The sequence below is a fragment of the Natrix helvetica genome (genome assembly GCF_964273705.1).
Source record: "Natrix helvetica genome assembly, chromosome: 1".
NCBI lineage: Eukaryota > Metazoa > Chordata > Lepidosauria > Squamata > Natricidae > Natrix > Natrix helvetica.
Window position 1 is genome coordinate 35,656,454 of NC_138548.1, and position 14,160 is coordinate 35,670,613.

The following is a 14,160-nucleotide window of genomic DNA, read 5'->3' on the forward strand; positions in this document are numbered from 1 at the left end:
AGGTGCCCCTGACAGGAGTGACGCCGAATGGGTGATGCCCAGCCAGGCCACACCCACTCGGCTCCCCAAGGTCAAACACAATGCTGATGTGACCCTCAATGAAATTGAGTTTGACACCCCTGCTCTATTACCATTTCAGACAAATGGTTGTCCGATCTCTTCTTTAAAACCTCCATCTTTGGAGCACTCAGAACTTCTGGAGGCAAATTTAACTCTTTAAGACTTGTGGCTGGCTGAGGAATTCAATCAATCAATCAATCAGAATAGATCTGGAAGGGACCGTGAAGGTCTTCCAGTTCAACATACTGCTCAAACAGGAGACCCTATACCAGTGATGGCTAACCCTTTTGCCATTGCGTGCCAAAAGCAGGGGGAGCGGAGGGGGGTTGTACACAGGCATGCCCACACCCTAATTCTATCTGCGCAATACCCCACCCCACGCATGCACACGCGATCCCCACTCTCTCCTGCTCATATTTAAGTTATTGTCCACTAGGATTCCTAGGTCACTTTCACTGTTACTGTTTTTGAGCCACGTTTTGCCTAATCTGTACTTGTACAGTACCTTTGGTTTTTCCTGCCTAAGGGTAAAATCTTGCTTTTGTCCACATTAAATTTCATTTTGTTGGATAGGCCTATTGTTCAAGTCTGTCAAGATCTTTTTTGAATCCTGAGCTTGTCTTCTGGGGTGTTGGCTATTCCTGCCAGCTTAGTGTCATCTGCAAATTTGATGGGTTTCCCTTCTATTCCCCCATCTAAGTCATTTATGAAGATATTGAAGAGTACTTGGTCTACGATGGAACCTTGTGGAACCTCACTGCTTACTTCCTCCATGTAGGTCTAGTACATTAAGGACGACTCATTGAATACAGTTTGTCAGCCAGTTACAAATCCATCTGGTGGTGATGCTGTATATACCACATTTTTCTAGCTTATCAAGAAGTAGGTTGTGGTCTACTTTGTCAAATACCTTGCTGAAGTCTAACTGTAGTATGTCTATATTCTACTAGTCTATGAATTTAGTCACATTGTTGAAGAATGAAATACGATTGGTTTGGCATGATCTGTTTTTAACAAACCCAGGCTGGCTTTTAGTTATAAAAATCTAAAACTTTAGTTTATAAAAATATAAAAATTTAGTTTAATTTGTTTCTAGCTGTTCACAGATGTTTTTTTGTTTTTATTATCTTTTCCAGTAACTTCCCAGGTACTGATGTTAGGCTGATTGGTCTGTAGTTTCTTGGGCCTGTTTTGTCTGACCCCATCCCCAAGATACTGCAACCATCATAAATATGAGTTAGTTCCCAAGCATTTGAATTTTGATTATGTAACTATAGGGATGCTGCAATGTCGTGTGAAAAACGGGCATAAGTCACTTTTTTCAGTGTCATTGTAACTTCAAATAGTCACTAAATAAACTGTTGTAAATAGAGGACTACCTGTAAATATATCTACTTGGGTTAAATATTAAGAGAAGGGAATATATGTAGTTCAGCGTTGAATTGTGGAGTCCTGGATACTCCCTGAGTCTAGTTATTCACTTGTATTTCCATTTTTACCTGACTACATAGTATCTTCAGACCATAAAGTCAATCATTATTTGGACTTGGAAGAAAACCCTTAGACCACATGTAAGCATAGCACTTCACTGGTATTCAACCCCCTTTTTAAAAAAAAATTCCCACATGAGCTATTTAAAACAGCACGTCTGCTTTAACAATTGCATCAACTCTAATGAATCATTTCCCCCTTGGTATCTTCCCATTTATCTATATTTCACATTCTTCTAATTTTCTAACCCAAATGAGAGGGGTTAAAGGAGAATAGGCAAAGCAGCAGTGGCAAGAGTGAGGGCTGATTGGAGAAGTTACTGAAAAAATCCCCTTGTGGTTATCATCATCTTGAAGTATTTCTACACATGTGGTAAATTCAGAAGTCATAATATGAGATTGCTGCATACTATCAAGGTAAGCGTTGCTTCTCTTTTGCAGAAAGAAATATTTTATTTCTGAAGTTCCGATAGAACACTGACAAATGGAGGTCTGTTTTATGATTATATTAATTGTTGTGATATGTTGGTTCAGTCCTTGCTGCTATTTTTGTGGTTTAAAAATGTGTTCTATGCGGGCACCCATCACACAACTAGCAATATTTTAATTCTGGTAAGATTTCAACAATGCTATTTGTCTTTAAGCAGTCATACTTCACTGTGCTTTTTTAACTGGTTTTACAAAAAGTCATATGCCCCTTTGGTTTTGGTTTTTAATTGTATCTAAGTTAAATTCATTAATTTCTGGATACAGTGGTCTTCCCATGAGGTAGAAGTTTTATTTTATTTTTTATTTATTTAGTTTGTCACTCTTGTACTGTACAAGATAACAGGAATAAGAATAAACATGAATAAGAAGAGAGGATATGGGTACAAATGGGGACAGGACAGGGAAATTAGGCACGGTGGTGCGCTTTTGCACACCCCTAACTGACCTCTTAGGAATGGCGTGAGGTCAACAGTAGACAGATAAAGTTATGGGGGTTTGGGAATGTAACAACAGAGTCAGGTAGTTGCATTCCAGGTATTGACCACTCTCTTGCTGAAGTTCTATTTTTTGCAATCAGGTTTGGAGCTGTTTACCTTGAGTTTGTATCTATTGTGTGCTCATGTATTACTGCGGTTGAAGCTGAAGTAGTTATTGACAGGTAGGACGTTGTAGCAGATAATTTTGTGTACTACGCTTAGGTCAGACCATAGGTGGTGTAGTTCTAGGTTGTCCAAGCCCAAAATTTCAAGCCTGGTGGCATAAGGTATTCTGTTGCGAGCAGAGGAGTGGAGTAATCTTCTCGTAAAATACCTCTGGACTTGCTCAATTGTGTTAATGTCTGATATACAGTGGAATATTCCATACAGACGAGCTGTATTTGAGAATTGGTCTAGCAAAGTTTGCAGTACAATATTGCTGGAGAAGACGCTTCGCAAGATTAGGTTAACAACTCTTAACTCTTCTTTGGACTTATTTCAAAGATAAGTCTGGGATTTGTTTGAGCATATTTTTTTTCAAAGAAATTATTTTGGTAATACTAGATTTCAGCTCATATTTGTTTATCACATAATTCCACTCCAATTTCTCTGCTTTCATTTTCTTGATTGAAACATTCTTACTTTGCACCACTTGGAGTTAAGCTATCCATTGTATCTACTAGGTGTTTTTTGAGGAAAATATTAAACATGTGCCTACCTATTTGTGGTTTTGACGTACATCTCCAATGTCTAAATGATCCAAAAGGACACTTTTCATTTCTTCCTCTTAGAAACGCCACTAATGACTAACTCTAGATGAGACAACTGACTAAAATGTTCTGAGTTTATTTATGTGTTAAGAGAACGGAAAGAACCATATACGTATGGTGAAATGTCAAGGGTTTTTTTAAGCAGATGGACAATCCAGCTATCAGGAGCCACCAACTGAGACATTAATAGCCTGATCCTCTATTAATTCAATATACTGTACAGTGTTTTAAAAGAACATTGCTACCCATTCTTTGGGTAGTGAATTCCTTCCTTCTGTAGCAGATAATGAGAAGCTCCTTCTGCAGATAATGAGAAGGTTACTATTTTATCTATCCCAGGGGTGTCAAACTCGTGGCCCGCAGGCCAGATGTGTCATGCACTGGCCACAGCCACCCCGTTTTAGCGAAGGGGGAAAAGTCACAATATGTCACGTGATGACATGACGGCACGAGTTTGACACCCCTGATCTATTCCATCATGTTTATTGCATCACCCCTAATTTTGGTATCATACAACAAAGAAAAAAAGAGTTCTCTACCTACATGTATCTTTCTTACTCAATGAAAAGCCCCAAATGTTCTCCCTTTTTATACAGATTTTTTTCAACTTGCTAATAATGTTGATTTTTAAAATATGATGTTTTTAGACCTTGAAAAATACCCTCAGAATTTGGTTAGCCATTCTTTTGTTGAAGGAATCAGACAACCTTTCCAGGAAGAAGCATATCTTTGCAGCAGTTATAATGCAAAAAGCTAATTCAGTATATGTAGAGATGTATGGTTTGGTAAAGTTCAGTGATATCATATATTGAAATGGCAATTCAACTTTTGTTTCATTTTAGAATGAATCATTTTTTCCAGAATTGTTGAACTTTATGCATTGCCTGAGTTAAACTATGACAGACATGGGTGGCTTCTAAATATAATAGATAGATACCAAAGATGGGTAGGCAGGCAGGCAGGCAGACAGACATGACCTATTTATCTTTCCAGAATTCTAAAATTCTCTATTTTAGCAATCAGAAATGAAAAAATATCAAAGATAAAATATCATGCACCAATTTTATTTAAGTATAATGTTCTGAGTGAATTTAATATTCTTCTTCCATTGGACTTATCCACGGTATCTTTTATCACTGCATTCAAATGTTGCACTGAGCTGGCAATCTATGATTTGTTCAGATTCTAAATCACACTTCACCAACGGTTTGTAAGTAAGGCCCAACAAATATTACGAATTGCATGTTATCAAATGTTCCAATTCAATCAATAATTTCATTTGTCCTATTCTGCATCTTCTAGTTCTCTACGGGATTAATTTTGAGATGCGATGACTGAAATACATGAGAATATTCCAAATGTAGACACATCTGTACGTTTTATGTTAAAGGTGGATAGAAAATAGGCCTACATAGAACATACTGTACATATAATCCTTAGTCAAATAGCAATAGAACTTATATACCATTTCATAGTGCTTTACAACCCTCTCAAAGCAGTCTACAGAGTCAACATATTGGCTCCTACAATCTGGGCCCACATTTTACCAATCTTGGAAGGATGGAAGGCTGAGTCAACCTTGAACCGGTCTGGATCGAACTCCTGGAGTAAGCAGTGAGATTGCATTCTAACCACTGTGCCACCATGGTTCTAATTCAAGCATGGAGTATGTTAATTGGATAATTCCTGTGATAGACATAATCTTTTAGCTTTATGCTTTTACAAATTTTAGAGCTTTTTAAAATAATATTTATTGTTTTTAAAATATTCATTGTTTTTTAGTTTTGTTATACACCAGCCAGAGTCACTTGTTTCCGAGATGAACAGCTATATAAATATGACAAATAAATAAAACAACTGGCCAGTTTGGTCTAATGGTTAAGGCACCAGGTTAGAAAGTGGGAGTTCTAATCTCTCCTTAACTGTGAAAGCCAGCTAAGTGACCTTGGGCCAGGCACTTTCTCAGCCCAATGACCTCACAGGGCTCTTGTTATTCTGGTAAAAATAGGTGAAGGAAGGTGTGTTGGTTATGTTCACCAATTTATTTGTAAAAATAATAAAGGTGGGATACAACTAAATAAGAAGGGACATGGTGACTCAGTGGCTAAGACGCCGAGCTTGTCAATCAGAAAGGTCGGCAGTTCGGCAGTTCGAATCTCTAGCGCCGCGTAACGGAGTGAGCTCCCGTTACTTGTCCCAGCTTCTGCCAACCTAGCAGTTCGGAAGCATGTAAAAATGCAAGTAGAAAAATAGGAACCACCTTTGGTGGGAAAGTAACAGTATTCCGTGCACTTTTGGCATTTAGTCATGCCAACCACATGACCATGGAGATGTCTTCAGACAGCGCTGGCTCTTCAAAGCGCTCATCTTTGAAACGGAGATGAGCACCGCCCCTTAGAATCGGTGACTAACACATATGTGTGAGTGGAACCTTTACCTTTACAACTAAATAAATAAATAAAATTTGGCTTACTCAAGGACTGTAAGATATATTATAATGTTTTTTCTATTACTCCACTCAATAGTATGATGTTTCATATTGGCTGAAATAGAATAGGCTTCTTCTACTCCATTTTGGCTATGATATCCCTCATTAAACTTAGCCAAGTTTATGGGCATGGCAGTCTTAATTCATCAGCAGGATGCCAGGCTGGGTTATATGGTTTGAAAACTGCCTTTTTCAAACTGAGACATTGGGGCCTCGTGTGTTGCAACACTTTTTGCATCATCAACTTCTCTATTAGTTTTGCAAGACGCCTGAACAACCCTGTGTAACCCAACCCATTTCACTTCCTTTTGCTTTTCATATTTCCTATTACACTAGTGTAAAAGACAGCAATACCAGTTCAAAGCAAAGAGAATGAAACTCTCTTCAACCCAATGCCCTTTATCTCCCAGAATCTGTACATGCAGCATATTTGGAGAACATCAGACTGGGGAAGTCCCAGTGGCCATAAGAATTTTTATATATTAGGGAGTCTGCTCCAACATACAGTATATATTCAGCTGCGTATTATCTTCATTGAAACTTTGTGCATTGGCAAAGTGGCCTCTGCTTCACATTCTGTGGCTTTCCAGTTGCTGATGAATTGTAGTTTCCGGTATCCTTCCCCACTGGCCATGGTAGCTGAGATTCATCACCATCTGGAGGGTTACAGGTTCACAACACCTGGAGCAGTTTATGAAACCTTAGGTCCAAATACTATGACTCTTTAAGACATCAGGAGGATTCCTTATTGAAGTTGCTACAGTAGGTGTAGCTGGATTTTAATCAGAGGTTTTTTAAAAAAATTATCTCCAGGGAAAGTATCTCTATGCTGTTTACATTATGCACTGATTAGTCTCAAAAGGTCCTTTGCATATTTGGCCGATTGAAGGGGTTCACTGCAAACAGCTGCAATTCAGGAGGCTTGAGCTTTTGATGCCTGACTTCTGATTTCAGCTCTTCCACACACCTCATGCAATGTTGTTTCTGAGAGAATGATTGTTGAGAAATCCCAAAGGTGCTTTTTCCAGAGGCAACTGAACGTTCTGGTTTTTCTTTGAAGACGTTTCGCTTCTCATCCAAGAAGCTTCTTCAGACGTTTCACTTCTCATCCACAAAAAAAGCAACTTCTTGGGTGAGAAGTGAAATATCTTCAGAGATAAAAACCCAGAAAGTCCAGTTGCCTCTTGAAAAAGCACCTTTGGGACAACCATGACCAGGATGACTGAGAATCTCCATAGACATTGTTGAGAAATGATCTCCAAGTCTTGATTTAGGCTCCATGGCAGAATGCGTAACGAGTAGATTACTTATGTTCTCCAGCTCAATTCCAAAGAGATACAGTTTCATTGATTTCAAGTATTCACCTCCACCTCCAAAGTTCAAAATAAATATCTTACAATCTGCAAAGCTTGACTTATCCCTTTTGTCTTTTTATCCTCACCCCAAACAAAAATAAGAGCTGAAATTTTGATCCTTGTTCATTGGTGTAGTTGCTGATCGAGTCGTGTTGAAATCTGCCCATTGACCATTTTAGGCCAGAGAAGAAACACTCCCTTTCAACCTGTGTGCTCCATGGCCATTTTGACTTGAGCTATGGAAAAGAAAAGAAAAAAAGACACCTGGTTCTATAACAGGAAAAGAGATACCAGTAACGTCTTCTAAATTAGTTTATTAGGTTGAAACAAGATGAGCATGTGCTTGGAACATTGGGGTTAATAGCTTATCAAGTTGCCCATCTAACAAGGGGGTAACGTGGAAATGCTTTGCCCCAGCAACCTGTCAGCCAGTGTATGTTTGGACACAGGTCTAATCCTTTTCTGAAAGAGTGCTAAGCCTGTACCAAAAATTAGCCCAGCTGTCAGGCTGCAGGCACAGAGGAGCACAGGGTGAATTAAGAGGGAACTGCCAGTAGTAAGCAAGATCCATCTTCTACTTGAGCTGCAACAATGCTGGCTTGTGGGAGGAGGAAGAAATCCAAGGGAATTTCCAGTTGCTATCTTTGATTTGTTTCACCTCATTAAAGTGTTAACACCTTTAACTTTCTGGGCTCCTGACTGAGGCAGAGGAGAGCTAGGCGATTGGGGCAGCATAGGTTAAGGCTCAACGAGTAGAGGATATATTTTAATCCAGCCATTTCGTTGTGTGCTTACAGTCCTGAATTAGAAGAAAGGGTACATTCACCTCAAGAGTTGCAAGCACTGATGTTTCTAAAGGGCCGTGCTTTTCCACCTTAGCTACTTTAAGATGAGTAGACTTGCCTGGAGAATTCTGTGAGTTGAATCCACCCATCTTAAAGTGGCCAAGGTGGAGAACAGGGGTGAAATTCAGCAGCTTCTGGATACGTGATAGCAGAAATTTTGAATAGTTCGGAGAACTGGCAACTACCACCTTTGGCTGGCGCTAGGAGTGGGGTGGGAATGGAGATTTTGCAGTATCCTTCCTCTGCCACACCCACCAAGCCACGGCCACAGAACCGGTAGTAAGAAAAATTGAATTTCACCACTGGTGGAGAATCCTGCTCTAGGGTAATAACATAGTTTCTACAGAAGATAATAATGATAATAATGATGTTGATACATGACAGGAACTTCAACTGAAGTTTTTAGACACACACAACACACACGTCCTGCAATCAACCTGGTGACAATTCCACATGAATCAGGTTTCCTTCTGGAGGGAAAGATCACTAAAGAACACATATACTTTCCAATGATTCATCTGTTTATTAGATTTTTAGCCCACCTTTATTACTTTATAAGTAACTCAAAATGGTGAACTTACATAATACTCCTTCCTCTTCCTCTTTTTCCCCATAATAAAAACAACCCTGAGAGGTGGGTTGGGCTGAGAGAGAGTGACTAGCCCAAAGTCACCCAGTTAGTTTTCATGCCTAAAACAGGACTAGAGCTCAGTCGCCTGGTTTCTAGTCAGAGGAGGCAGAACAACTCTCAGTAAACATCATATACTATTATCCTGCATCACTTCCTAGAATAATGGAGTATATTCTAGATCAGGGGCGTCAAACTCGCGGCCCACGAACCAAATGCATCACGCACTGGTCACGCCCACACTTGATTTAGCACAGGGGAAAAGTCGTGATACGTCACGTGACAATGCCGTGACAACACGAGTTTGACACCCCTGGGTGGATCTCTCTGGAAAGTGAATTCTTTATCCAGGGAACTATTATTGAGAACTCCTACTCTCAGTTAACCATATGTCAGGAGTCAGGAGTCAGGACTCAATAAACCAGCATACACAGGAAATAAAGTTTCTTTTGGTAGTATGGTCAAAGGTTTTGTAGGTTATTGCCAGCACCTTGAACTGAATCAAGTTATATGCCTGTGAAGATGATGCAATGTTAGTTTAATATAATGCTCAATCCGAGTCAGTACCCAAGTTTCTATAAGTAGCATTAAATTGGAACTTCCAACTTGTCTTCATTGTGACATGCATAATGTATTGCAGTGATCTATACAAAAGATTGCCTGGGTGAATGAAGCTAAGCTGTTTTCACATAGCTAATGTCATAGTTGACAAATCAGCCTGAATTTAAAAAGCTTGGAACACCTGTGCTTGTGCAGAAATCGTGGCTTTTAGGAATGAAGTTGAAAGTAGATTAGATTACCTAACCAAACCTATTTTGCTTTTAGGTTAACAGGGGCTCCAAATGAAGGAAGCAATTGTGGAATGACCTCATGGGTATCAGAAGTATGTGCAATTCCACAGACCTGCCATTCGAAGAAAGCCGTGAGCTCCTGATTGTAGTGTACAGCTTCATTTTTGCCATAGGCCTACCAGCTAACTGCCTAACTGCTTTTGTGACACTCGTACAAATTTGCAAAAAAAATATCACAGCCATCTACCTGTTTGGCCTGTCCCTGTGCAACATTATGTACCTGAGCACCCTTCCCCTCTGGATCATCTATGTGAAAAATGGCCATCGTTGGAGTATGGGGACACCGTCCTGCTTGGTGACCGGGTATATCTTTTTCTGCAACATCTACATCAGCATTCTTCTCCTGTGCTGCATTTCTATCGATCACTACAAGGCTGTGGTACGTGCACTGGAAAGCAGAGGGAAATGCTTCAGGTCCCAAAGGACTGCTACTATAGTCACGGTTGCCTTCTTTGGCACCATTGCTGCAATCTATTGCCCTGTGTTTTTCAACAGAAGTATCCAGGAAGAAACCATAAAGACTTGCTTTGAAACTCCTCTCAATGACAATTTGGCCCTTTACAATATCAGCCGGTTCTTCTTGGGCTTTCTTGTTCCTCTGGGGGTCCTTCTCTTCACAAACTACAGAATTTTTCAAAGTATTAAGACCAGCTGCAGCCTCAACCCGGACCAGAAAGCTAAAGTGAGAAACGTGGCAATTGCCATCATTTCTGTATTTGTACTATGCTTCGCTCCCTACCATTTTGTGCTCCTTGTGAGAGCCATTATCTTTTTTTGGCACCAAGATCAGGTATGCACATTTGAGAAAAACATATATACTACTTCTGTGATCTTTCTGTGCTTTTCCACTGCCAAGAGCATTGCAGATCCATTTATCTATGTGCTGGCTGGTGAAAATGTCAGGCGTGAGATGTATCGCACATGTAGAGCGTGTGGAATTCATTCATCAGATGAATCCCATTGATATCATAAACACACATGCTGGGAAATAAAGAAGACAATATTATTGCCCTTCACTATTGAAAGTTTGTGTGGCTCCTTTAAAAGACCTGAATGTGGATAACATTTTCAAATGCACTGAAACATTCTCTTTCTCTGGTAGTCGCCATCTCTTTCAGAGAATTCTGATCTTCATACATTGAATTTAGTCAGCGGGCCTTCACAATAAAGTCACAATATTGTGATATGTCCATTCAATGCTGAAGACATAATGATGCATTGATGAAGGATCATATGGCATCATGGAGAAGCTGCTAATATAGTTTTGGGTCATTTATCAATTCTTTGCTAATGAGGAAAGGACTAAAATGAAAAAAAAAGCACAAGGCATAAACAAATGCAAAGTGAATAAGCAATGCTACCGCTCTGGGATACCTTCTAGGCAGGTGTGACAAACTGGCGGCCTGCAGGCCAGATGCGTCACGCACAGGCCAAACCCACGCCAGCCCCGGGAAAAGAAAAAATGTCACTATATGTCACATTACAGCCATGTGACATGGTTAGTTGACACCTGTGTTCTAGGGCGTTGGGTTGTTTTTAACTGCTGAAGTAATGGTCAGAATATCTTTGAATATGATAAGTTGTTCCTGAATAAATTTCCTGTCTTTATTGTATTTCCTTATTGTTCACACAAACACAATTTTGAATTTATGCAGTTCCAGATATCTATAGGTTATATGGCAACTGATAGCACAAATTGTATATGTTCACAGAAAATATATATTTTCCGACTTCTGAAGTATACAAGGGAATTCAACTCTAAGTTGGAAGGGCCCTTAGATCATCTAGATCAACTCCTTGCCAAGTCCAGGATCTACTAGAACATCACTGATCATCCAGCCTCCATTTCAAGATCTCCTAATGAAGAACTCATCCCTTGATGTGGCAGTTTGTTCCGCTCGCTGACAGCACAGTCAGGATGTTTCTCTTGATTCTAACCTGGCTGAAATGTTCCCTTATACTTTTAACCCACTGGCTCTGATCCTACATTCTAAGGCAATTTATTTATTATTAATTTTATTGATCATCCATCTTGCCACAGAGCAACTCTGGGTGGTTTACAATTCTAAAAAAAAAAAAAAAATTTTTTTACAAGGGTCCAAGCCAGGCTGACTAGCTGGAGTTTAGATCAACCCCAAACTTCTCTTGGGCTTCCTGCAAAGGTAAAGGTAAAGGTTCCCCCTTCGTACATATGTGCTAGTTGTTCCCAACTCTAGGGGGCAGTGCTCATCTCAAAGCCAAAGAGCCAGCATTGTCTGAAGATGCCTCTGTAGTCATGTGGCCAGCATGACTAAGCGCAGAAGGTGCACAGAACATTGTTACCTTCCCACCAAAGGTGGTTCCTATTTTTCTACTTGCATTTTTACATGCTTTCGAATTGCTAAATTGGCAGAAGTTGGGACAAGTAATGGGAGTTCATTCTGTTACGTGGCGCTAGGGATTCAAACTGCTGAACTGCCGACCTTTCTGATCGACAAACTCAGCGTCTTAGGCACTGTGCCACCACGTCCCTTTGCTTCCTGCAAAAGGCTTTGGTTAAAACAGCATTGCTTAACCTAGGCAGCCCCCAGATGCAATAATGACTAGATCTACTTCTATGTGGCTACTGTTCACAGAATTCAAGATGTTAACTTATTTCCCCTTAGACATCTTTTCTGTAGGTTTAGACATTCTCAGAACATTGCCTTGGCACAGTGATTAAAATGCAACACTGTAGGCAAACTCTGTCCACAGCCTGGAATTAAGTCCTGACGAGTCTCAAATTAATCCTATCCTTATTTCTAAGATTGCAGAATTATATATACAAACTCAGCTAGAATAGCCACTGGTCCAGTTTCACTCAGAAAGTGCCATGGCATTTGAACCCAACTCTTTCTTCTCTAATACTGTACCACATAGTAATTGTATAAAATTCTGCTTTGGAATTAATGCATGAATTTCTAGTAGCCAGGGTATAAATGGCAATGGTGACCTCCTACTCTCTCTAACAAGTATGATGCTTTGAATTTTTTCCACACAGAAAATTTCCTTTACTATTAATCACTTTGTTGATACATTATTCATTGAATGTTCACTGAAATCACAGTTCCTCAAAATATTATTCCGGCTGGCTGGATGCTAGTCCTGAACTATAATATTGGTTCATGTGCTAAAAGAGAAAATAGATCTTTTTTTTTTTACATCTATTTCAGCTGCAATGCATAGATGTGGTCACCAGATGGCACCCAAAGCTATCTTATTTCACTAACGGTGCTTATCATTTGTGTTTGTTTGTTTGTTTGTTTATTTGGATTTATATGCCGCCCTTCTCCAAAAGGACTTAGGGCGGCGTACAACATTAAAAAAACACACATCCCAAAAGTTAAAAAAAATTAAATACATATCCAAAAAAAAACAAACCGAATTTAAAAGACAATACATTTAAAATAAATTAAAATTAACAGGCCAGGCCGGCTTGATGGAAAAGCCAACTTTTTAGGGCGCGTCGGAAGGACCGGAGGTCAGGGATTATGCAAAGCTCCGGGGGCAGCTCATTCCAGAGGGAAGGCGCTCCCACAGAGAAGGCTCTCCCCCTGGGGGTCACCAGCCGACACTGTCTGGCCGACAGCACCCTGAGGAGGGCAACTCTGTGGGATCGTACTGGACGGTGGGAGGCTACTGGTGGCAGTAGGTGGTCTCACAGCTACCCTGGGCCTAAGCCATGGAGCGCTTTAAAGGTCATAATTAATACCTTGAATCGCACCAGGAAAACAACCGGCAACCAGTGCAGGCCGCCTAAAAGGGGTGTAACATGGGAGCACCTAGGTACCCCCATGACAACCCGCGCGGCTGCATTCTGGACTAGCTGAAGCCTCTGGGTGCTCTTCAAGGGCAGCCCCATGTAATTTGTGCAAAGAAATTAGCATGCCCCTTTCTATTTTCTAACTTTCTGTAACTCTATTTAATTCTATTTCTAACCCACAGAAACAACTTTTGGTGGCAATATAAACAACAACATAGTCTCATAGTTTCCAGTCTGGAAACCATATCCAGTCTGGAATTGGCTAGCAAAGTGGTGGCCATGGGTGAATCACAAATAATATGGGAGAAATCTTGTCTTATAGTCTTTGTAGCAGGTAGGTACAGACTGCAGCACTCAACTGACTTTGCTTGATCTTGAAGTTAAACAGAGTTGTTTTAATGCCTAGACAATTAGACCAATTACACCATATAAATAAGAGCAATATGATGTAACCTTAGAGAGAGAGAGCCGGAAAAGCTTCTTGGATGAGAAGTGAAATGTCTTCAAAGAAAAAACAGAAAGTCAAGTTGCCACTTGAAAAAAGCACCTTTGGGACAACCATGACTTGGATGACTGAGAATATCCGTAGACATTTAGAGAGAAAAGTTAAAATATATTAATACTTATATCTGAAGCCACTTCTTTATCTTTTTTCTTTCTTTTCTATTTTCTTTACTTTTCGCTTTTCTTCCACTTTTTGCTTTGATGTCTTTTTCTTTTTTCTTCCTTGCCTTTATACTAGCTTGTGTTAGTTTTTATCTTATTAAAAGTGTTGATTAGATATGAAAAATTAAACAGTCAAAACGTGTAAGAGGACAAGGAAATACTACGTGGTAACCTAGACTAAAAAACTGTGTGGGGCAGGGGGAGAATCACAGAAGGTAGTGGCAAACCACATCCCTGTTATTACCAGAAAATCTCTGATGG

At 39.9% G+C, this 14,160-nt stretch overlaps 1 protein-coding gene across 1 annotated transcript; it reads left to right on the forward strand.

The window, feature by feature from the left end:
- The first annotated feature begins 1,796 nt into the window (after positions 1-1,796).
- Positions 1,797-11,182, forward strand: GPR132 (G protein-coupled receptor 132). The gene is made up of 2 exons (XM_081939193.1): positions 1,797-1,967; positions 9,427-11,182. The coding sequence occupies exon 2, from the start codon at positions 9,472-9,474 to the stop codon at positions 10,414-10,416; it is 945 nt and encodes a 314-aa protein (XP_081795319.1). The 5' UTR covers positions 1,797-1,967; positions 9,427-9,471; the 3' UTR covers positions 10,417-11,182.
- Positions 11,183-14,160: the final 2,978 nt, after the last annotated feature.

Coding starts and splice junctions, on each gene's coding strand:
- GPR132 (XM_081939193.1), top strand. CDS start 9,472: ATGGGTATCAGAAGTATGTGCAATTCCACAGACCTGCCATTCGAAGAA.